General features: G+C 44.8%; 1 protein-coding gene across 1 annotated transcript in view; it reads right to left on the bottom strand.

The window, feature by feature from the left end:
* RAB31 (RAB31, member RAS oncogene family) overlaps window positions 1-25794 on the bottom strand; it is a 153991-nt gene that overhangs the window by 87394 nt on the left and 40803 nt on the right. Inside the window, exon 2 of the mRNA XM_030810764.1 lies at window positions 1610-1689. Within this exon, the coding sequence (XP_030666624.1) occupies window positions 1610-1689 (80 nt within the window). The remainder of the gene's footprint in view (window positions 1-1609; window positions 1690-25794) is intronic.

Below are 25794 nucleotides of genomic sequence, written 5' to 3'. Positions count from 1 at the left end.
CCAATGAGCGTTTTGAGTATTACCTTTGAGCGTCATGTTGGCACTCAGAAGTTTCAGATTTGGGAGCATTCTGGATTTCAGGTTTTTGGATTAGGGATGCTCAACCTGCACAGCAAGCATCCTTGGAGGGGAGAGTCTCTCTCTGCAGCTGAGGACAGACGTGCTCACTGCCCCATGTAGAAGACTTGCATTCCCTCAGCTTGGGCTTCCTCTCCCATAACACAGCCCCCTGCACGTGAGGTGTGTGACTCTAATGTCACCCTGCTTTGCGAATACTCTGGCCATTGCTGTTGCCTCTGTCTCTGACTCGGGGGTCTTCTGTCTTCTGCCAGCACCCCTGAAACTGAGTCAGGCTAACAAGTCACAATTGCTAACTTGTTAACAAGTTGCAGGCTGCAATTAGGGTAAAATCTCAGACCTTTCCTAATTCTTGATATTTTCATGAGTATGTTTCTTTAAGTCATTTTTAAGCTACAAAATGTGGGTTTTCTCAGCTACACAGTTCCAACCACTGGCCTATCAGCCAAGTACTCTTGAGCATCTATTTATTCCCTGCCATGATTTTTCTCCATTTCTGATACAATCTCCCATTCTCAACAATCCTACAGGTTTCCCAAATCATACAGACAAAGACATACATTGCCTACAAAGACTTGATATCTTCAGGGTGAAAAATAAGCAGAGGCCAAGTTCTAAGAGTGAAAAAGCAGGCACTTCCTGAACAGCAGAGCCAAAGCACATGCGGCCAAGGAGCCCACTGGAAAGGGGATGAACAGGTAAACAATTTTGCATCCCAAGCTCAGGAGAATTTAACAATGCACTTCCACCCCTCCCTATACGAGAGTGGAAACGCTGGCATTACGTAATTCCAGAAAAGGGGCCGGGCGCAGTGACCCATGCCTGTAATCTCAACACTTTGGGAAGCTGAGGCAGGTGGATTGCTTTCAGTCAGGAGTTCAAGACCAGTCTGACCAACATGGTGAAACCCCATCTCTACTAAAAATATAAAAAAATAGCCAGGCATAGTGGCATGCACCTGTAATCCCAGCTACTCAGGAGGCTGAGGCAGGACAATCCACCCTGGAAGTGGAGGCTGCAGTGAGCCAGGATCACCCCATTGCACTCCAGCCTGGGCAACGTGACAGAGCAACACTCAGTCTCAAGAAAAAAAAAAAGGATAATTCCAGAAAAGGAAAGTCCATCTGCTCCACAGACTTTGCAGACAGTGCTGAGGTATGGGTGGATGGCATTTTCAGGGTTTACTAGCAGGCAACTTAAAGCAGAACTATCAGGGGTTTGCTCTGCGTATCGTCTTCCATCTGGAAATAACGCCAAGATTTGCACAATAATGCTCTCGGAGATCAAGGAAATGACCTTAGGAGGTAGCATGAGGAAGGTTGACTAGGAAAAAAAAAATGACTGACAGGGACAGTAAGCCTGGACACATACTCAGAAGTCCCTGAATTTCTGTCAGTCTACAGCTGGGATTGATTCTCACTGGCTGGGATGAAAACTGTGGCCCTGCCTGAAGGCTCAGGCACAGACAGAGTGGCCATTCTGATGCGGTGAAAGGAAGCAACGTGAAGGAGAATGACATATAGGAACTTACCCAATAGTAGGGCTGATGTTGTGGTCAAAGTGATCCTGGACAAATCGACACACGATGCTTGATTTCCCAACCCCAGTGTCCTAGGAAAGAATGAGGATACAACCATGAAGATGAAGGGTGGCAACTCTGACCTCACAGATAACCAGAGGACAGGACTGGCTATCTCTGGTTGATGAGACTGGGAGAGGGAGTGGGGGGATATTTTCTTCTATTTCTTACCAATATTTTCTATAATAAAATTGTATTGCTTTCACAGAAAGAAAAGTATGGTAAAAATAAGTTTCAGAAACATGTCTGACATGTATACAATATTTAACCAAAAATGAACATGTTCACTATGGATGTATTTTCAGAAATTTTGAAATCTTGGGAGGGGTCTAGAGAAGAAGTACGTGAACATACCACATTGTTTGGGCAGAAACAGATTCGTTCTGTTCAAAACCTCGCATTTAAAAGACACGTAATCTGTTTCTCTAGGTATCACCCTTTAAGACCTATTAATTCTAATTTCTATGTTTCTAGCATTTTCTCTTTAGAATCTGATGGTTGGGTAATAATTTCCAAATTTTGCTTAATTATATAATGGTCTTGTCTCAGTTCTTTCTTAAATAATTCTTTAAAGCTGATTAGGACGAAGGGTCCAATTACACACTGGGAATTCAATGCACGCATTTATATCCACTCCCTTCCAAAGCCCTTGTAAAGTGGTTTAAGAAATAAAAGACACAAATTCACAAGGTCAAAGAGATAGGAGAAGAGACAACACCAGACAAGTGGTATCAACAAAATCCCGGAGGACAAGCGGTCCCTGAGAATGAAGAAGCTGAAACCAAACTGCTGGCAGGGAGAGAAGCCGATAAAGAAGCAAGTCAATTCATGCCGCAGAATCTTAGAAAACATCAAGCATTGTAGGGCATGGCCAAAAACAGATCAGCTGAAAGGCCACATAACAACATACCCTTGGAGCCACAGGCCACATAACCAGCGTCAGAGCTTTACTCTCCAGGAAGCCTGCATCAGACGGAGCTGGGCTTGGGGACATCAGGCACAGGTAAGGGAGGGGCCAGGGGCTGTTCGCCCTAAGCTGGATAAGCCCACACAGAAGCCGTGAAGGCTCCCCTCTAGGTAAGAGAAAAAAAAGCTCTAGAGTTCCTGATATTTGGGATCCCTTAACCAAAGGCCATGTGTGCAGCAGTTGACAAGCCCCAATACAAACAGAGCTTTCAACTTACATTTTTAACTTTTTCAATATAAACACTCACTAAGAAATACCAGACATATGCTCCCCTCCACACACACACACACACACACACAAAACAGCAGGATGTTATTTTAAAAGATCATTCAGAGAATACAACCAACCTCTTAGAAATTTAAAATATGGCTAGGTGTAGTGGCTCACACCAGTAATCCCAGCACTTTGGGAGGCCAAGGCAGGATGAACACTTGAGGCCAAGAGTTCAAGACCAGCCTGGGCAACACAGCAAGACCCCTGACTCTACAAAAAAATGTAAAAATTAGCCGGGTGTGGCGACATGGGCCTGTAGTCCCAGCTACTTGGGAGGCTGAGGCAGGAAGATGGCTTGAGCCCGGGAGTTCAAGGGTGCGGTGAGCTATGATTGTGCCACTGCACTCAGCCTGGGTGACAGAGTGAGATTCTGTCTCAAAAAATATATATATTAAAAATATGATGGTAGAAATTAAAATTTCATGGAGGAGTTAGAAAATAAAGTCAGGAAGTTGCCCAAAAAGTAGAAGAAAGTAGAAAAAAGCATCTGCCCTCAATTGCTAATGGCTGCTGTTCTGAGAGAGGCAGGAAGGGCAGAGGGCACAGGACCGGAGGCTTTATCAACACAGATCGCCATTGCCAACATGTTCCTACTGAAAGGATCATGGAGGCGTTCTGAAAACTATAAACAAAACGGGAACAAGTGATTTATCTAGAGAATGAAAAAATAGTTGATTCGGTTCTCTTACATTAAAGGTATAAATTTGAAAGCCAAAGGATCAAGGATGAAATGTTGAAATTCGAAGAAATGTGGTTTTCTTCAGACACTGAAATATGAAGTGGGATTTGAAATACCAGCTGGCAATCTGAATTATTTTTACTCCTTCTCAGCCCTGTGTTTGGGGGACAATTCCAGCAAACCTGGGGCAACAGGGGACCTGGCTTTTAATACTCATCAGAAAACCCCTCTCTAGGAGGTCTCGCCTCCCAAGGAGAGCAGCCTGCACTGACTCTGAGCCCTAACAAACACAGCACCAAAGCTGCTGTTTATCTGCATCGTGCAAATCGATGCACAGAGTTCAAAGAGGTGACGGCAGAATCAAAACATTAGCTCCTGAGATGCCAATCGATGCCGCTGCTATTTCTGAGCTGCACCTCAAGTATGGATTCTGGCTCATGTTCCCTCGCAGTCCCCCAAACCACAACTCTTTTCATCTCAGTTGTTCTTAAGACCCCCTGTGGAAGAGCAATCCTTGCCAGACTTTAGCCCACGTAGCCCCCAAGAAACTGGACACTGAGGAATTGTGACAGCCTGCCCTGCCCTGCCCTTGAAGATTAGGAAAATGCCCCTTGCAGCAGGCAGCACACTTTCATGAGGCCAACTGATTCCTACAAACTGCCAAGGAGGCAGGGTGGGGACCTCTCCCCAACACCGACCATGCTCATTTCTACCTTTCTCCATCACAGTTTTGGAATTCTCTTTCTCAGGGCTCTTCCATTCATTCGTTCATTCACTCATTCTTCACTCGCCCAACAGGCATTCCCCAAACCCTCCCTTTCCCATGCCAACAGCAGGCTAGACCCCATTGGCGAGGGGATACCATTCCACCCTCCCTGGCCTCCAGGAGTTCTTAAGCAGGGCCAGGCACACGGCAGGAGGACCAGCACACAGTGGTGATGGGACTGCCCCACCTGTGGCCCCTCTGAGCTCAGGAGACAACTCCTCGATTTGCTCCTTTTTTCCTTCCTTGATACCCAGGCTCACCCTATCACCCAGCGAGAAACCTCGCCTGGTTTCTGTCTGCCCCGGGGCCTTCCTCCTTAGGCTGCAGGTGCTTGCTCAGTTCCCTCACGTGCCCTTGGGGCACAGGGCTGGGGGTGCATCTTCTCGGTGGGGGCACTGGTCTGGAATGCAGCCCTTTGGAATCTATCATTTACTCTCCCAAGGGATGTGCTCAAAACAATGGACGCAAGTCTCAAAGCAGCCAACGAACAAATCCTGCAAGGCCAGCCCCAAAATGCCCTTGAAGGTGGAAAAGGAAAAAGTCGCTTGACAATGCTCAATGTTCAGCTCTACTCATCATCCTCTACAAAGGGCTCAAGCGTCAACGCCAACTTGTCTGAAGAGTTACAGCAGCAAGTCTGCTCAAATTTAGATATAAGCACTGATTTTTCAGTCAAACAACCAAGTCACTGTTTCTTTATTTTAAAACATTTTAACTCTCACCTCTTTTATAATGCATTGTCAAATGTACACTCTTACACACTTGATAGGAAAGAAATAACAGGACAAAAGGATAGACAAAGTTTTAGTTTGTCTCAGAAAGGGAAACATTTCTGCAAAGAACAACACCATCGAATCCTCTCTGACCCGTGGCTTGGGAACGCTCAATTGGATGCAGTTCCCGACCTCCAGGGACGACTGCTGTTCCTCGGCTGGCCACCAGGGGCACACCCTACCCGCGGTTTGCTGAGGACAAGCCAGGAGCCAGGCTAAGGAGTCACTCCGCGCTGGGACTGCCCTTCCCCGCAGGAACCTCGCTAGGGCTGTGACACACACACAAGGAAAGTGCCAGGGGAATAGTGGCTGTCGCATGTGAAGACACAGAGGTAGGACTCAGAAAAGAGAATGAAGCCTACTGGGTGAAGAAGGAGCCTTGGAAGAGAGACTGGACCAGAGAGGCCTGTCTTTAGGGCCACACTGATGGAAACCCATCTATGTATATATTTTTCCATTTCATAAGATTCTGAGAATACCACAGGCCATCTTGTCCAGCCCCTCGTTTTGGTAAAGAGGAAACAGTGTGACTTCCTCAAGGTCACATAGCTGGTTGGTAGCGTCAGAACCAAACTCTTTCGAGTCCTAGTCAAAACCTCTTAAGGCTCTTACTAGGTTAAATCAACTTCCCTGCTAAGTGTACATTTTTCCTTTATTTTTTTAAGAGGGAGGGTCTTGCTGTGTCACCCAGGCTGGAATACAGTGGTGCAATCATAGCTCACTGCAGCCTCAAACTCCTGAGCTCAAGTGATCCTCTGGCTTCAGCCTCTCCAGTAGCCGAGACTACAGGTGTGCACCACCACACCCAGCTATTTTTAAATGTTAGGGGTTTTTTTGCAGAGACAAGGTCTTGCTATGTGGGCCAGGCTAACGCAAACTCCTGGGCTCAAATGATCCTCCGACCTCAGCCTCCCAAAGTGCTGGGATTACAGGCTTGAGTCACCACACTGGCCTAAATTTCTCAAAAAAAAAAAAAAAAGTCAAATTTCTGGAACTCACAAATACTTTATTAGTGCTTTCTGGTTTCACGTTGCATAGCTCAAGTTACTCATAGCCTGACAGGCTCTGAAGATAGCCGCTTCAGCCTTAACAGTAATGAAAGGGGCTCAAATTATTGACTGCCGGGGAGACATTAGAATAAACCCGATTCTGACTCCAGAACCTGAAATAAAGTACAGTAAAACCCTACCTGTGGGCCTGATAGTGTTTCACTATATATTCATTTGTATAGTTGATATCAGAGAGGTGCTCATGCCCAGCAATTGGTTCCATCTACTTCCTGGGAAACGGATCTCTCATATGAGATTCCTCTCTGAGAACAACCACTTATTCTGAAATGACAACCTTTGCTGTTTGAATTGTCACACTTATTAATCACATGTAAACCTATAATTATGAAATCAGAAACCACAAACTTTTGGCTGCTGCCACACAAAACGCTAGGCACCACCAATCCGTGAAAACCAAGCACTAATACTTGATTCATTCCTGGACTCCTGCAACATCCTTCAAGCTTCCTACCCCTCTGGATTAAGAATGATACCTCCCAGTACAAAGAGGAGCTGCTAACATTCCTTTTGAAACTATTCCAAACAACAGAAAAAGAGGGACTCCTCCCTAACTCATTTTATGAGACCAGCATCATCCTGATACCAAAACCTGGCAGAGACACAACAAAAAAAGAAAATTTCAGGCCCATATCCCTGATGAACACCAACGCAAAAATCCTCAATAAAATACTGGCAAACTGAATCCAGCAGCATATCAAAAAGTTTATCCACCACAATCAAGTCGGCTTTATCCCTGGGATGCAAGGCTGGTTCAACATATGCAAATCAATAATCGTAATCCATCACATAAACAGAACCAATCACAAAAACTACATGATATGATTATCTCAATAGATGCAGAAAAGGCCTTCAATAAAATTCAACAAGACTTCATGCTAAAAACTCTCAGTAAACTAGGTATTGATGGAATGTATCTCAAAATAATAAGAGCTATTTATGACAAACCCACAGCCAGTATCACACTGAATGGGCAAAAGCTGGAAGCATTCCCTTTGAAAACCGGCACAAGACAAGGATGCCCTCTCTCACCACTCCTATTCAACATAGTATTGGAAGTTCTAGCCAGGGCAACCAGGCAAGAGAAAGAAATAAAGGGTATTCAAATAGGAAAAGAGGAAGTCAAATTGTCTCTGTTTGCAGATGACATGATTGCATATTTAGAAAACCCCATTGTCTCAGCCCAAAATCTCCTTAAGCTGATAAGCAACTTCAGCAAATTTTCAGGATACAAAATCAGTGTGCAAAAATCACAAGCATTTTTATACACCAATAATAAACAAACAGAGAGCCAAATCGTGAGTGAACTCCCATTCACAATTGCTGCAAAGGGAATAAAATACCTAGAAATACAACTTACAAGGGATGTGAAGGACCCCTTCAAAGAGAACTACAAACCACCACTCAACGAAATTAGAGAGGACACATACAAATGGAAAAACATTCCATGCTCATGGATAGGAAGAATCAATATCGTGAAAATGGCCATACTGCCCAAAGTAATTAATAGATTCAATGCTATCCCCATCAAGCTACCAATGACTTTCTTCACAGAATTAGAAAAAACTACTTTAAATTTCATATGGAACAAAAAAAAGAGCCCATATAGCCAAGATAATCCTAAGCAAAAGGAACAAAGCTGGAGGCATCACACTACCTGACTTCAAACTATACTACAAGGCTACAGTAACCAAAACAACATGGCACTGGTATGAAAACAGATATATAGACCAATGGAACAGAACAAAGGCCTCAGAAATAATGCCACACATCTACAAATATCTGATCTTTGAAAACCCTGACAAAAACAAGCAATGGGGAAAGGATTCCCTATTTAATAAATGGTGTTGGGAAAACTGGCTAGCCATATGCAGAAAACTGAAACTGGACCCCTTCCTTACACCTTATACAAAAGTTAACTCAAGATGGATTAAAGACTCAAACCTAAGACCTAAAACCATAAAAACCCTAGAAGAAAACCTAGGCAATACCATTCAGGACATAGGCATGGGCAAAGACTTCATGACTAAAACACCAAAAGCAATGGCAACAAAAGCCAAAATTGACAAATGAGAGCTAATTAAACTAAAGAGCTTCTGCACAGCAAAAGAAACTATCATCAGAGTGAACAGGCAACTTACAGAATGGGAGAAAAATTTTGCAATCTATCCATCTGACAAAAGGCTAATATCCAGAATCTACAAAGAACTTGAACAAATTTACAAGAAAAAAAAACCCCATCAAAAAGTGGGCAAAGGATACACACAGACACTTCTCAAAAAAAGACATTTATGTGGCCAAAAAACATATGAAAAAAAGTTCATTATCACTGGTCATTAGAGAAATGCAAATCAAAACCACAATGAAATGCCATCTCACACCAGTTAGAATGGCGATCATTAAAAAGTCAGGAAACAACAGATGCTGAAGAGGATGTGGAGAAATAGGAATGCTTTTACACTGTTGGTGGGAGTGTAAGTTCAAACATTGTGGAAGACAGTGTGGCGATTCCTCAAGCTTCTAGAGCCAGAAATACCATTTGATCCAGCAATCCCATGACTGGGTATATACACAAAGAATTATAAATCATTCTACTATAAAGACACATGCACACGTATGTTTATTGCAGCACTGTTCACAATAGCAAAGACTTGACCATCAGTGATAGACTTGATAAAGAAAATGTGGCACATGTACACCATGGAATACTATGAAGCCATAAAAAAGGATGAGTTCATGTCCTTTGCAGGGACATGGATGAAGCTGGAAACCATCATTCTCAGCAGACTAACATAGGAACAGAAAACCAAACACTGCAAGTTCGCACTCATAAATGGGAGTTGAACAATGAGAACACATGGACACAGGGAGGGGAGCATCACACACTGGGGCCTGTCAGGGGGCGGGGGGCTAGGGGAGGGATAGCATTAGGAGAAATACCTAATGTAGATGACGGATTGATGGGTGCAGCAAACCACCATGGCACGTGTATACCTGCACATGTGTCCCAGAACTTAAAGTATAATAATAATAATAATAATTTTAAAAAAGAATGATACCTCCCAGGCAAATAGATCGGGACTACTTAATCCTGCTCTCATGGCAGACATCAGTAATCACTTCAAGACACATTATCTTATTGAACCTGAAAAGGGCCTTAAAATCTTTTCAACCCAGCCCTGCAGGGAATAATTGTGACTCAACCAAAGTGGCCACTGAGAAGAAAAGGCTGTCCTCTCTGGTCTCTCTTCACGACATCCACCATACTCCTACTGACTCCTTTACTACAAACTCACTAAGCACTGCTCCGCAGACTTTCAGAAATCTTCAGGTGATGAGGTGTTTTAGTAAACTGGTAAGGAATATACATTGCCGATAACATTATAAATCAACATGATTCTTATGGGCAGGAAATAATAACTAACAAGACCCATAAACTCAGGGATTCCATTCCTCAGAATGTAGTTAAATAAGAAAAAAAACTAAGCACAAAAATTATGGCATACATGATAATCTTTTAAACCTTGAGTTCATTCTTCTCTGAATGCTCAGAAACAGAGAGAGTATGATTTGCCTATGATGTACACTACAGAACTGACTCTGTGGGTCACATCCCATTGGGGGTCACCTGATAATTCCAGCATCTCTTTCTGGTCTTGGAATCAGAGATAATCTGTATGACAAGGATTTTTGCATTTATTTTTTTTATTCAGTCATCCATTTAGTTGAATGTTTAGACTTTGAGGCTTACATACTTCTTTTTGTTTGTTTTGGTTTGGGGTTTTGTTTGTTTGTTTGTTTGTTTTGAGACAAGATCTCACTCTGTCACCCAGGCTGGAGTACAGTGGCACAACATCGGCTCACTGCAACCTACTCCTTCCAGGCTCAAGAAATCCTCCTGTCTCAGCCTCCCAAGTAGCTAAGACTACAGGTGCACACCACCATGCTAGGCTAATTTTTTATTTTTATTTTGGCAGAGATGAGGTCTCACTATATTGCCCAGGCTGGTCTCAAACTCCCGGCCTCAAGCAGTCCCCACCTCAGCCTCCCAAAGTGCTGAGATTACCGGCGTGAGCCATGCGCCCAGCTACATGCTTCTAAAATGTCTTCAGCATCTTCAGCATTGACAAGGAGTTAAGTTAGGGAATTCAGGAGGCCTGTACAGGGCAGCAGACCTTGTGGGCATAAAGAAATAACATAAAGAGAGAAACAGGCAGAAGTTTGCGTGGTTAACAGTTTGGACTGTTCTGACTCCAAAGGTGACCAGAAGAAGTAAAGGTCCCATCAGGCACCTTGGACACCAGCATACACACCCCACCCACCCCGCCTCAGCCCGCCCGGCCTGCCAGGCAAGTGGCCTTGTGTGGAGATGCCTGCAAGTGAAGGCAGTGCATAGTAATGAGGGCAGTGCCACGCTTGCCTGGCTCACCCACTCTGGGGGCAGATGGAGCTCGCAGATGCAGAGATGAGGTCACGCAGGAAGGCACTTCCACATCTTGGAGCAGGAGGTGCCTCAGCCCTGTCTGGAAAGAGTGACAGCCCAGCTCCTGGGCCCTGGCCTTAGCAATCCAGGCCAGGGTTACTGGACGGCTACTCCTCCCCTTTCTACAGCCCCCAAACCAGAGTCAACTCAGAGCAGAAGACAAACGGGCTCAGGAAGCTCAATCTGGGAAGCGCTGCACCTGCCCTTTTCGATTTCAAAGAATCCCCACAGAAATAATGCCACAAATTCCATATTAACCCACAAAGCACTTTTTTGAAGCTTTGTCTAAGGGGAAGAGAATATACTCCTCCCACCCACTCTCCCCCACCCCCTACACCCGGCCCCCTGCACTAGGTTTGTTACAAAGCAATCAACAGAAAACCCCAATCCTATAAATCCAACAAGAGTCTCAGGTCCCCAAAGTAAGGTATTCGATAAGTTGGCTGGACCAAAGACTGGAGGTTAAAACAAATGAACATCACTCCTAAAACTACCAGTGAACTCCCTGGAGAGCTCCAGTTCATTCCTCACTTGAGTCTGCATCTAGGCGTCCCTTTGCGTCAAAGAGAACGGAAGTACTTTGCACCTGGATCCCATTCCAGGGCTTATCAGATTACAGACTTACTGGGCCTGTTTGCTCTGGGCCCTAAATCCTATGTTGGTGGTATAAAATAATTCCTCTGCACCTCAAGCACTTTTCACCAGAGGGACAATTATGCACTGAAGAGAAAAAGGTCTGATTTTTACAAGTCACAGTAACCACTACCAAAAATAAGGTGCCATAAAAGCAGAAAACATTATCAAACTCAAGTCCATCCTGTGCTGTTGTTATTACCTTATTACCACCCATTCTATAAGATTCCTTTTGGTGGTGGAGAGAGCAGATCTCACTCAAGCAGAGTAAATCTCAGTCTTCACACTCTGTTCTAGGAAAAACTGAGCTAGCAATGCAAGAAAATGCAACTCCAGGCCTTTTACTGTAGTGAGAAAACCATGCCACAAAATTATTTGAGGAAAACACAGTATCAATAAAAAGCTCTGGGCAGCCGGGTGTAGTGGCTCACACCTGTAATTCCCAGCACTTTGGGAGACCAAGGGGGTCAGATCATTTGAGGCCAGGAGTTCAAGACCGGCCTGGCCAACATGGCGAAACCCTGTATCTACTAAAAATACAAAAATTAGCCAGGCGTGGTGGCGAGAGCCTGTAATTCCAGCTACATGGGAGGCTGAAGCAAGAGAATTGCTTTAACCCAGGAGGTGTAGGTTGCAGTGAGCCAAGATCGGCATTGCACTCCAGCCTGGGTAACGGAGCAACACTCTGTCTCAAAAAAAAAAAAACAAAGAATAAAAAAGGTGGGTTCTGCACTGGGTCTGAGTCACTAGACTTCGTTTTATCTATCTACCTCATGAGGGAAAATATTCCTTACAGAAGTAAATTTAAACTAATACATGGCACAAGTAACTCAAGTATTTAGATTAATGCCCCGTGGACAGTAATGAGCATAGCTTGGAAATGTCCACAGTTCCCTCCATGAAAGAATCAGAAGCCCACATACAGAGAATAAGGTGCCATATTTGAGATACAAAAAAATGGCCAGGAGAGATGTAAAACATCCTACCAGAGAATATGAAAAAATAAGCAGAAAGGAAGGGCATGGAAGCCACAAAAAGAAGATGATTCGATGGTGCAAATGGGAGCCCATGCACCCATGTTCACACACTTATCTCACAGTCCTCACAGCAGCCCTTTGTCAAGGGGAGGAGAGATGGCTTCATCCTCAATTCCCGCATAAGGAAAACATGGATTCTCCTAGTGGGCCTGTAACTAGCAAGGGCAGAGTCAAGACTCAGACTTCCCATTCCCCATATCCAGTGCACTGTTCACCAGCCAAACCATCTCTCCAGGAGGCACACACAAATGCATGCACGAATTCATCCACTGATTCACCGTCCGTGCAGTCAGCAGTATGCAAGGACAGGGGATAAAAAGATTATGTCCTGATTACTGCAGTGAGGACACTTACAAATGAGACTTAAACTTTACAAAGGAATCAAAGGCAGGAGGTTAGGGCGACAGTGACCGAACTAATTGTACAGGCAATCCCCACTCCATCAACTGGATTGCTGATGGCTGAGTTCCAAGTGAGCATTTGTTGGCTACGCATGTGAAACTAAAATATGCGTTTTTCCATTGAACTGATGCTGTAAATAAAGAATGATTATTTCCCAAGCTTGCTGCTGAGCTACAGCACTCTACAGTGTACACCCACATTCACTGACAACATTGTTTCCATAGGAAAACTTACTCTAATTTCATATCAGATTTCAACCAGTATGACCCCAACTCCAGGCCTTCAGTAGAAGCAGAAGCTCCAGGACTGTAAGACCTTCGGTGAACAAAAGGCCTAGTGGATTTGGACTTTCATAAAACTGCCATCAGTGTAAATCTTCACAGGAGCAAAGATGAGCAAAATAATAATATTGATGATGAGAAAAGCTGACATTTACTAACCATATAAAAAGTTCTAGGCACCAAGCTAAGCACTTCCTATGGAAAAGTATCAGCTATTATCTGATGAACAGTATTAGATATTGTTTCTGCTCCATTAAGTCTCTTCTATCCTACTGGAACTCCAATTATGCCTACGTTAAACCTTTTCACCATAACTGTTCCTAATAAGAAAATATTTGTAATATTTAAAAATACTGTCCCTTTCTGCTATTGTTAAATTTATTTTTCTCTCATTCTTGCAGAGCTGGCCTATTTGGTGGATTCCCAGGTTCAGCCATCTTTCAGCCACTGAGCGTTCTGGCCTCAATGGTGGTGGCTCCCCTACCCTGCTGGTGGCAAATGAAACTCCTGCTGCTGAGTTCTAGGAAAGCCAGGGCCACTGACATTATCAGGAGGGAAAAACCAAAGTGCCAGAGGCTCCATGTCTCTCCTAGCCCAGCTCTTAAGGAAGACCGCACCACCAATCTCTCCTCCTCCCCTACTATTCAGATTAGTTAAAGAAGGAAGACGACCTTTAAATGGGGAAGAAGAGCAAGTTCCATAACTCCTTCAGTTCCGTTTTTCTTATAATAGCCCCACTGTTTCTTGGCATTTCCAGAGAGCAGTTTGTACCAATGTACAAACTCTGTGCAGCTAAGCAGAAATAGAGAATGTGGCCTTAACTGTTAAAAAAAAAAAAAAAAACACAGTTTCTTACTTAAATCATACTTCCTATCCAAGGAACCACCTGTTTTTTTGCCACCTTTCTTCACAAGCAACACATGTGTGAGCTCCTCACTGGGCAACATGGGTCACTGATGAGTGATATGGGCACCCACCTCCTGGAGGTAGCATTCGCAGATCATATGGAATAACCTGGCTTACCAAGCAAGGCACCACGCTCTAAACTTTGGATTTTTATTGCTACATTCTTCAGTTTTTCATAAGACAATCTTTACTGTTCCTGAGTTGCATATCTAGCAAAAAAGGATGAAGAATCATGACAATTGCAGTAGGCAGCTTCTAAAATGGCTCCCAATAATCCCTACCTCCCAGTATTCACTCCCATATGGCCTGGACCCAGTGACTTGCTCCTAAGAAATGGAATGCAGCAAAAGTGGCAGATGTCACTTCCAAGGGGGAGGTTATAAAAGGTACTGGTGGCCGGGCACGGTGGCTCACACGTGTAATCCTAGCACGTTGGGAGGCCGAGGCAGGTGGATCACCCGAGCTCAGTAGTTTGAGACCACCCTGGCCAACATGGTGAAACCCCATCTCTACTAAAAATATTAAAAATTAGCCAGGCATGGTAGTGTGCACCTGTAATCCCAGCTACTTGGGAGGCTGAGGCACGAGAATCATTTGAACCCGAGAGACAGAGGTTGCAGTGAGCCAAGATCACACCACTGCACTCCAGCCTGGGCAACAGAGCAAGATTCTGTCTTAAATAAATAAATAAATAAACAAATGAAAGGTGCTTGCGGCCCTCTTTTTTCATACTCCCTCTCTCCCTCTTGCCTGCTTGCTCTTGCAAGCTGCCATGCATGAAGAGGATGCAAGGCAGGGAGCTGAGAGAGGCCTCAGGGCACATATACAACAGGTCACCAGGAACTGCATCCTGGTGACAACCACCAAGGGAGCCTGAAAGCAGACCCTGCCCCGGTTCCATCATGAGATGACTGCAGCCCCAGCTAACACCTGTTGTAGCCTTGTAAGAGATCCCCCAGCCCGAAGACCTACTAAGCCATGCCCAATTCCTGACCCACAAAAACCGTGACATAATCAGTGCATGTTGTTTTAAGCTGTTAGGTTTGGGGACAACAGCAATGGGCAACTAATACAGGCATAATGGAAGGCATTTAGTAAGCACTGACTCTCCAGGCTTGTTACATGTTTAATCTTTCAACAACCCTAATGAAGTAGGGTTATCCTCATTTTGCAAATCAGGACATTAAGGTTTAGGGTAGGTCAGCAGTGTGAGGGGTTGATGAGAGCAAAGTTTTATAGGATTATGGGGTTCTGCTCTGGGAGCAGTGATTCTGAATATTCCTACGGGAGTCTACTCTCTGGGCTGTAAGAAAGGAAAGATATCATATTGCTTTAACTGACAAAACCTATTTAGAGTTATTTAAGCACTAGTGATAAAGCTACCATCAGCAAATGAAGTTAGCATGGCTACAGAGCTACCATGTAATACAGTCATTTAGTCTAAGAGTAAATCTCTAGGGAAGATATCACAGCATCCAAGATCAGAAAGAAGAGAATTGGGGATTTCAGAACTTGCTTTTAGGATCTCATTACAGACATTTCAGAGTTGCTTTGAGTAACCATTAAAACAGCTCCCTATGAAATGTTATGTCATTTTATTAAGTGCCTTTTCATCTCAGTAGAAAAACTCTCCTTCATTTGATATCATTTCCACACACTGCGACTCAACAGGGAACCTAACACAGGATGGGGCTGTTTCAGTTCCTCCCATCTCACCTCCCCATTCCACGCGTCCTTAGCGGGGGCCTTGGGACCCGTGACAAGACATGTTAGGGGAAACAGGATTGTTCTTCCACTCTGCAGATTGCCCACAGCCAGGATCTTTAGTCCTGGGACCCGACAGACAGAGGGAGAAGGGAAGCATGAACACCTCCCGGAGCTCACTGCCTCATCTCTCGGCTTTAAATAATCCTACTGACCCTTCTCATAAGGTCGTTCTATTTGAAATGCAGGGAAGACTAAATGAAAAAAGAATTTCTTTAAAAAGAATGAAAAAAAATTGTTCTAAAGAACAGCTGATGGCCCAGCATGGTGGCTTCAAGTCTGTAATCCCAGCACTTTGGGAGGCTTACGTGGGACGACTGCTTGAGCTCAGAAGTTCGAGACCAGCCTGCACTATGTGGCAAGACCTTGTCTCTACAAAAAATAAAAAATTAGCTGGGCATGGTGGTGCACGCCTGTAGTCCCAGCTACTTGGGAGGCTCGGTAGGAGGATCGCTTGAGGCTGGGAGGTCGAGGCTGCAGTGAGCTGTGATTGTGCCATTACACTCCAGCCTGGGTGACAGAGTGAGACTTTATCTCAAAAACAAAAACAACAACAACAACAAAAGAAAGAATAGAAAGAAAAAGCTCATTTCATTAAACGAATTCTAAAGCACCAGAGAAAATGTGGAAGATGCATATCTTTAACCCAGGTTAAAAAAATACAATTAAAAGAATCTTTTAAAAAAAAAAAATGGAAATGTGGAATAGCAAAGTCTTCAATGCAAGGCCAGAAACAGGGACTATTTACCCACCCTCACACTTCCCGAGAATGTGCTCACGGGGACCACCTTAGTCTGGTGCCCCCTTTTCTCACCATGTTGTCCTCTCTGAAGCGGACACAATCCTGGTAACTCATGCATCATCTGTCAGAGCCCCCAGCACCCCAAGATCCTCTGTGGTGCTTTCCCCTTATAAAAACTTGATGTCACTGACACTATTTCTACCACCATACAGAGGCAAAATTAAACTTTCCATTCAAGTTGAGAGGCCCCACCATGTATGGAAACAGATCTCGAGATAGCCTTGCCCTTGTCACCCCTCCTGTCTCTGTCTTGACCTCAGGCAAGCATATGCCTTGTTGGTCCTCATCACCACACCTCTGCGATGAGGCTTAGAAAGAGATCATAGACCTCAGGCATCTAATATCTCCCTAAATCATATGGAAACCTTTGTGAGCAGGTAATTTTTTTTTGGTGAGAGGGTCCCTCATGAGATTCGCAAAGCAATCTATGACCTAAATAGTTTTAAGATCTGCTAAATAGGACAGGTGTTGTGGCTCACGCTTATAATCCCAACACTTTGGGAGGCTGAGGTGGGAGGTTTACTTGAAGCCAGGAGTTTGAGACCAGCCTGTACAACATAGTGAGACACTGCCTTTACGAAAAATCAAAAAATTAGCCAGGCATGGGGTGGCGTGTGTCTGGTGTCCAAGGTACACGGGAGGCTGAGACAGGAGGATTGCTTGAGCCCAGGAGGTTGAGGTTGCACTACAGTCAAGCCTTAGTGACAGAGCAAGACCTTGTCTCAAAACAAAAACAAAAACGAAAACAAAAAGACCCGCTAGATAGATAAATGTACTCTAAGTGCCCTCCACTCTACATAGCCGAGCCGCCATGTTTCAGGCCACCTTCCTGATGTCCACCTAGTCCCAAGGCAGCCCTGGGTCCACACCCTGGGAAGGACAAAGCTACTACTGCTTCTCCATCTCAAAGCCACACACTGCTTGATCTCAAAGATTATCAATTCTGTCTAATCTTCTACTGCCCTACTTCCTGTCCCACCGAATGGAGCACACTGGTTGAATTCTGCAGACGTTGTCAGTTACACTGTCTTGCAGTCCCACCCACTGTGCTGCACTTTCAGAGCAAAGGCCTCGGCAGCAGTGGTCATTTTTATAGTCACCCTTGCTTTTGTCCTCATGGGGAGACACAGAGAGGGGTGGATGAAAGGTCATGCCACACTTGCACACAGCTGAGACTCAGAATCAGATGCACCAGACCATGTCTCACTTGTGTGACATTGGGAAGGGAAGCACATGGCTATTGCTGTAAGTCCCAGTAAGATCCCATGTGTCTACCCTCACAGGCTCCTGGTTCAGTGAGGAACACAGACAAGTAAACTGGGAAGTGGCATCGACTGTGACAAGTGCTGTGATGGGGATCACAAGGACACCTGCCCACATTTGACAATCAGGAAAGGCCTCATGGAGGCAGGGGCACTAAATCTGAAACCAAAAGGATGCACTAGCCAAGCAAAGAGACAGGCAGGACTGGTGAATGGAGAAGGGAGGAGGAGGGAGGAGAACACAAGCAGAGGCCACAGAGAAGGAAGGCTGTCCGAGTGAGTCAGCGTGGTCAGACATTTGAGGCTTTTCTCCCTAGGAGGCAAAGAAGCCAGCACCTCTCCATGAACATGTGGATGGAGGGGCCTGGGTTATGCTTTCCACTCCCCCATCCTGCTGATCCCACTCTGACTGGAATGAGCTGGTTCCGTGGTGAGCAGGTCATTTTGCAAACCTACTGCCAAAAGCCAAGGAAACTGAGAGGTCGAAGAAAGAGGCAACAAATCCAGTTTCTCAGAGAGCAACATTTAATGGGACTTATGAACAGGAGCCGCGTCTCGGGTGGCCCACAGATGAAATGGGGGATCCCTGCGCTACCATCCCCAGGCCCAGGGCTTACGCACCACAGGGAGACAGTGTCCGTGCTTCAGAAGGGATATGCGGAACAATTGCGTTACAGCAAGTACGATAACATCAAGGTTGTTTTGACCTAAGGACAAGATTTATGGTAAGTACATGCTCTTACACAAGGAACAAGATGAAATAGAAATCTTAGAGGCATTGCCAGAACTGGAGTTAATCAGAAGCTGACATGATGGATTAGCATCCAGGATGGAGTCATCTTAGCCCCCCACAGGTGGCCTCAAAGAGGGCCTCTCGCCCTCTGCCCTAACCCAGTGGCTCTACCTCCCTACTTCTGACATTCCTGCACATTCCCCAAAGGGATCTGAAGCACACACATGAACACACACATACATGCACATGTATACATGTGCACACACATGCCCACACAGCCCATAGAGACACTGTTACACAGACCCAGCATGCAGTGTCCTGGATCATGCAGTGTCCCAGCATGTAGTGTCCTAGGAACACCACTCACTTCCCAGAAGCCCCTTCTCCACAGAGTTCTGGACTAGAGTTGACCAAAAAAGGAATTTGCAGGAAGTAAAGACTGGGCATTACTCTCTGAAGGTCTTTAGCACACAGAGATGACGAGGTCCCCAGCAGAGCCCCACTTGTCCCCACTCCTCTCTTCTGTGTTTGACTCTTCTCCCAACAGCGGCCCTCCCAATGTAGGGTGTAGAGGCAGGAGCTACACAGAGCAGTGGCTGCCCGCAGGCACCTGCTCCATGTCCCCACTGCAGGCCGGCTTCCCTGCTGGGCACCTCTGGCTTCTCAGAGCTTCCTTGAGAGCCGCAACTGTACACCATGTTGGGTGCTGCTGTTTTGAGATGTTTCTCTGATCTTCGGGCTCTGACTCCCAGGCATCCCCTTCCCCAGCCGCCCACACTGGTATCGAGTGGGATTACTGTAATAAATTCCTTTTCCCATAACACTCAGAGTAGCTCTGCTTCCTGACTGAACCCCAACTCATACCGACATGCCCACCAAGGAGAAATAACCCAGAAACAAGAGAGGAATGAATGTGCTGCAGGCTAAGACATAAACTCTGGTAGGAGCATGTCAGCTAAACCCATAGCACAGAAAGGCACCCATCAATCAGAACAGACTCCTAAACTTACACAACTGGAGCCAAGGGCACCATCGGTCACTTCGTTAGGGAGTTTGGACTTTGTTCTGAGGGCAATGGGAGCCAATGAGACCACAGAGTGGTGGAATTTTAAGAGGACTGGAGGAAAGCAAAACTGGAAACAGAGGCCATTTAGGAGCTGTTCATTCATTTGCTGCATTTTTATTGAGCACCTACTATGTGCCAAGCATTATCATAGATGACAGTGGCCTGATTTAAAGTACCAGAGTCTATCGTATCAACCCTAAGACTCTACAATGACAGCTTGGCCTATATTCCATGCTGACTTCTATAGAGCAGACAAAAGAAACAGTTCATAAATCCCAACCGTAATAAATTTGAAAAGTCAGCATCCTCAGACCACTCACAAATATGAATTAATGCTCAAGGCTTTGCCGACTGCCAAGCCAAGGTCCTGTGCAATACAGTTAACTGCTGTAATCCCTTAATCAGGGCACTAGATTACAGCAGATGTGATTTAATCAAATGAGATATATGCACAGTTGCAAACCGTACAGAGAAAGGCAAGCAGTCAATGCACTTCCACATTATTTATAAGCTGGGGATATTACAGTCTGCCCACAACTTACCTGCTTTCCTGACTCTATCACTGTTCTAGTTAAATAATAATGGTTTTTGACCTATGATGTATTAGGAATTGTCTTATACTTATGAAGGTTCACTATATCGGGGCCTAGACTCATGATTGCACTGCATGAGGAAAGGAATGTGGAAGCAAGGAAGGGAGTACAGAGTTTGAGAAAACCCTCACTCCCTGTCTACCGCATCCTCACACCTACCGTGCTCACATGACTTTCTCATGGTTTAAAGCTTCTCCAATCATCCAGCACTTCTGCAAGTATTTAACAGACATTACAAAATATAAATAAAAGTCATCAATAAATTTTTAACTCAAGGGAAATTACTAAGCCCTCATCTTCAATCTATGCTCTTTGGAGAAAAATGCTAAAATATTACTCTTAGTTTAAGAAATTTTACCAGGAAACAAAAGGCAGCCTAAACCACAGCTGCCAGAAGAATCCATGCCACATTGCAGCCTCCGAGCAGAGGGCAGCAAAAGCCCCCACTTCCTCTTCTACTGTCCAGGCCTCCTGAGGTCAGAGATGAGGCACGCTAGCATCTTTCATTCATTCAAAGGAGGGAGGGGGTGTGACGGCTGGGACTGACAATGAAAACAGAGACAGCTTTATATGTGGACAAACCTCCTGATAACAACCTAAATCCATGTACTGCTGACGACGAGGCCATGGAAATGCAGTCTCTGGTTCCTGGACAGTGTCCTCAACTGTTCCCTAGCCCAAGAAGAGCTGAAGCTCAAAGAGGAGAGCAAGTGACTGCAGATCAGCTCCTTACTGCTATGCTGGATATCACAGCAATGAGCTAAAATTGACAGCGATTCATTAATCCTCAAGTACAGCCCTGGCTTACCAAAAATGCCTCCAACTCCTCCAGCACAGAAAACTAATCTGAAACCTTGCTAGAGAGTAGGAAGCTCCTGCTCACAGGGGGTAAGGCCAAGGGCACTGATGGGAACCTGGACTACAAAGCAGGTACATGTGGCCAGTTGGGTTGAAAATGCAGTAAAAGATGGTGACTAAGGGAAAATTCAAGAGAAGGCAGTCACAGACGTCAAGACAAAATGAAGCTAATGAGATTCCAAGTTCCACATCATGAATATCTATGAATTATTAAGACCACTAATCATGTTATTAGTGATGATGGTGATGATAGTTAACATTCTGTTAAGCTTTCCTGTATGCTAGACTCTGTTAATTTGCATCACCTCATGTAATCTTCAATCCAATTCTATGACAGACGTACTAGTGTGACGCCTTACAGTTGGGAAAACAGGCTTAGGGAGGTGATACAATTGAACCTGGTCTGTGCCTCAGAAACCCAAGCTCTAGACCTCCATACTGTACCTCCTCCCGCCTCTTCACAAACACCGTCTGGGCTTCCAATCCTGTGACAAGTGCCAGAGAGACAAGCAGGTATGGTAATGCCTTTATTCTTCCACTCACTAAACACATACTCCATGTATGGGCCACACCAGGCACTGTGTTAGACATTGGAGGTTCAACAGTACATACAGTTGTCCCTTGGTATCCCTGGGGCATTGGTTCCAGGACCTCCTGCAGATACCAAAATCTGAGAATGTTCAACTCCTGATATAAAATGTTACAATATTTGCATATAACCCATGCACATCCTCCGGTACACTTTACATCATCTCTAGATTACTTATAATACCTACACAAAGTAAATGCTATGTAAATAGTTGTTATACCACATTGTTTGAGAAATAATGACAAGAAAAAAGTCTGGGCTGGGTGCAGTGACTCACGCCTGTAATCTCAGTACTTTGGGAGGCCTAGGCAGGAGGATCACTTGAGGTCAGAAGTTTGAGACCAGCCTGACCAACATGGTGAAACCCCGTCTCTACTAAAAATACAAAAATTAGCCGGGCATGGTGGTGGGCACCTGTAATCCCAGCTACTCAGGAGGCTGAGGCAGGAGAATCTCTTGAACCCAGGAAGCAGAGGTTGCAGTGAGCCAAGATGATACCATTGCACTCCAGCCTGGGCGACAGAGTGAGACTCCATCTCAAAAAAAAAAAGAAAAAAGCCTGTACTTGTTCAGTACAGACACAATTTTTTTCCCAGTATTTTAAATCCAAGGTTATTGAGTCCACAAACATGGAACCCACAGATACTGAGGGCTGAGAGTACCTTATCGCATAAGCACGTAAGATGCACAAACAGGGAGAAGATATAGTGCTAGACCTCAAGGTTTCAACGGGATGGAGTTTTGTTTTCAATTCCTCTTCATGACGCAGAGTGGCAGGAGCGCTGTGCCCCTCCTGTCTTGGGTGGGACTGCTCATGTCCAGTGGTGATGCACTTGGCACCGCATAGTTTTTCTCGGACTTGGAAAGGATTCCTTACACATGATATGCTAGAACACGCCCTGCATCAGAAGTTCATGAGAAACTCACCAATGGCTTTTCTTCATCTTAACCTACCTGTCTTTTAGGAATTACAGCTTATAGAGCACAAACACGTTCATGGTTGTATTTGATCTTCATGATGACTCTGGGAGGTATCATCGTTCCCATTTTACAGATTAAGAACTTGAGCCCCACCACAATTCACAGTCGTGCTACTTGTAGAAATGGGGTTAGAGCCAATTCCCATGCCTTCATCTCCTAGTACATACTGTCTTCATTGCTAAAAGACCTTCATTCCAGCTCTTGAGTCTTAAAGAAGTCAAAAAAGCTTTATAGAATCCACACTGGACCAGGAGAGGCCTTCAAAAGCCAAGAAAGAAAAAGTTCAGAGCTAAGGTATCTGTCTCCATCCATTTTCTGTTATTTATAATACCTGAAACTGAGTAATTTATAAAGAAAAGTAATTTATTTCTTATGGCTATGGAGACTGAGAGTCCAAGGTTGAGGAGCTGCATCTGGTGAGGGCCTTCCTGCTGGTGAGGACTCTGTAGAGTCCTAAGGTGGAGCAGGGCATCACATTGCAAAGGGGATGAGTTAGCTCAGGTCTTTCTCCCCTTATAAAGCCATTAATGCTACTCCTGTGATAACCCATTAATACCATTAATACCACTCCTGTCATGGATTAATGCATTCATGACAGTAGAGCCCTCATGACCCAATTACCTCCTACAGGCCCCACCTCTCAATATACTGGGAATTAAGTTTCAACATGAGTTTTAGAGGGGACAAACATTCAAATCATAGCAGTATCTCAATAAAGCCATTCATTTCTTATAATTGAGGAACTTTGGTTAATTTTATATTAAAAATCATTTTATGCAAATAAGTATAGACAACTTAATAACAATCCCACAGCATAATCCCAGTCTTCTTTCTCATGATAATGTGAGAATATCAGTAAATGTTTGAAACATGAAATTCCACTGTACACATCTTAAGATCTATGGATATAAATCCCTTTAAGTTTTTTTGGAGTCAAGAAAGAAAATGTGCAGTATGTGCTTATCAAGATATGGTCTGTCCCTTGTATGAACCACTGCATATTCCCACGGATATTCTGGATAAACATCCTACATGTAGTGTAGACATTCCATAAAGTAAAAGTCTCCAAACTTCTTTGATTGCACATCCCTAGTTGTAAAAGAGTTTGTGTGCATCCTCTAGTATGTGTGTATTCATTTATAAATTACATACATGTACTACTATACTAAAGTATCATAGAATACATAAAACATACAGAAATAGAAACTTTAGAAGAATGATGTTGTATCAGTCAGGATCTGCTCAATACTGAGCCACCCAACACAGACGTCAATGGGACGCTGGAGCTGATGAAAGCTGCAGCTGCCCTCAGACCTCCAGGTTGCACAATTTTTTTTTTTTTTGTCAATTTAAAGGGCCAAGCTGGGCCGGGCGCGGTGGCTCACACCTGTAATCCCAGCACTTTGGGAGGCCGAGGCGGGCAGATCACCTGAGGTCAGAAGTTCGAGACCAGTCTGGCCAACATGGCGAAACCCCGTCCCTACTAAAAATACAAAACTTAGCCAGGCGTGGTGGCAGGCACCTGTAATCCCAGCTACTCAGGAGGCTGAGACAGGAGAATCACTTGAACCTGGGAGGCAGAGGTTGTAGTGAGCCAAGATCACACCACTGCACTCCAGCCTGGGCGACAGAGCAAGACTCCGTCTCAAAAAAATAAAATAAAATAAAACGGCCAAGCTGGTGTCACAGACAGACATGTAATCAGTCAATGCAAGCACAGTGGAGAAAGGGGCTCTCAGCATGTCCTTCCACACAGAGGCTGGGAAACACACAAAAACAAAGCAGTGTGAGTGGAGACTGGAGGCAGCCTTTTACTCCCTACAGGGGAGTCAGCAAGGCGAGAGGAAGCTGCGGTGCAGAGAGGAGCTAAGCCAAGCAGCCAGAAGACAGCACTCTCAGGACTGCAAGGGATTCTAGTACAATCCCTGTCTTCCTGGGGCCCAGCTGTGTTCCTGCCTTTGGATTGCAAGGGATGCTGTTTTGCTCTGTTAACGGAACCTTGGGGTATGCTGTGACCCTCTGATGTTCTCTTGTGGCTGGGCAGCAGGCATCTGAAGCTTGACCCCCAGGAGGAAATGTCCCAAAGATTTTGTAGATGAGTCCTGGGCACGCCCCTTTCCATTTGGTCCCTTCAGTTTGCCATTACATCATTAAATGAACCATTTTTTAACGTGCACCAGCTCAAGTTTCTGCTACAAGTATTGTTTATATGTCTAACCATGACTTAATCATGTGCTGCTCTACCATTGCGGTTGGAGAGCAATACATCAAAAGAATGATGTCTCCTACCTAGAAAAATGTGGACGTGCAGAGTCTGGGAAAGATCGCTGTGGTCCGATGTAAGCGCCTTGCCAACATCCAAGTCCTACTTCTAGCCAAAGCACCAGGAGCACTCATTCAGCCACAGTTATGCTCAGTGTATCAAATCTGCACCGCGGGCCAAGGTCATTGTTTAAAGGCACTGTTGCACATGCACTCAGCATTTCAGTTACAGAAAGCTGTGTGTATCCTCTAATCCATCAGAAAATGTTTGTTTTTACATTCTAGCTTTATAACTGACCAACTTTATTTTAAAAAGAAAAATGAACTTGCAGGGCTGAGGCGGGAGGATCACTTAGGCCCAGGAATTCAAGGCCAGCCTGGGCAACATAGCAAGACCTCATCACTACAAAAAATAAAAAATAAATAAATTAGACAGGCATGGTGGTGCATGCCTATAGTCCCAGCTACTCTGGAGGCTGAGGCAGGAGGACTGCTTGAGCCAGAAGTTCAAGGTTGCAGTGAGCTACGATCACACTGCTGAACTCCAGCCTGGGTGACCATGCGAGACTGTCTCAAAAAGACTAAAATTAAAAAACGAAAAAAGAAAAGAGGCATGAAAGAAAAATACATGTGCTAGAAAAGATGATGCCTTGTTCCAGGAGTGAAGTCATTCTGGTTTCCATCTGGACCCTTTGGTTTGTTCACGTTTTGACCCTGGGGAGCAACAGTACATTGCCCCCACTCCCCCGACACCCAGTTCTCTCTCAAGCAGGCAGGAAGATTGCAGTTAGATTGAGACAACAAGGCCAAAAGTTTGCAGATGATAATTTGGTCAGATGAACCGAAGGAAGTATGTTTCTTCACTTAGTGGTTTGGACAACTTCAGAGGTCGGGAAAAATATTGCAGACTTTCTCCGAACTCACAGCTTAAACTTCTGCTTTGCTGGGATCTGACTCTAC

This window comes from Nomascus leucogenys, chromosome 4 (genome assembly GCF_006542625.1).
Source record: "Nomascus leucogenys isolate Asia chromosome 4, Asia_NLE_v1, whole genome shotgun sequence".
NCBI lineage: Eukaryota > Metazoa > Chordata > Mammalia > Primates > Hylobatidae > Nomascus > Nomascus leucogenys.
Note: the sequence above shows the minus strand (reverse complement) of the source record. Positions and strands in the feature narration are given on the sequence as shown.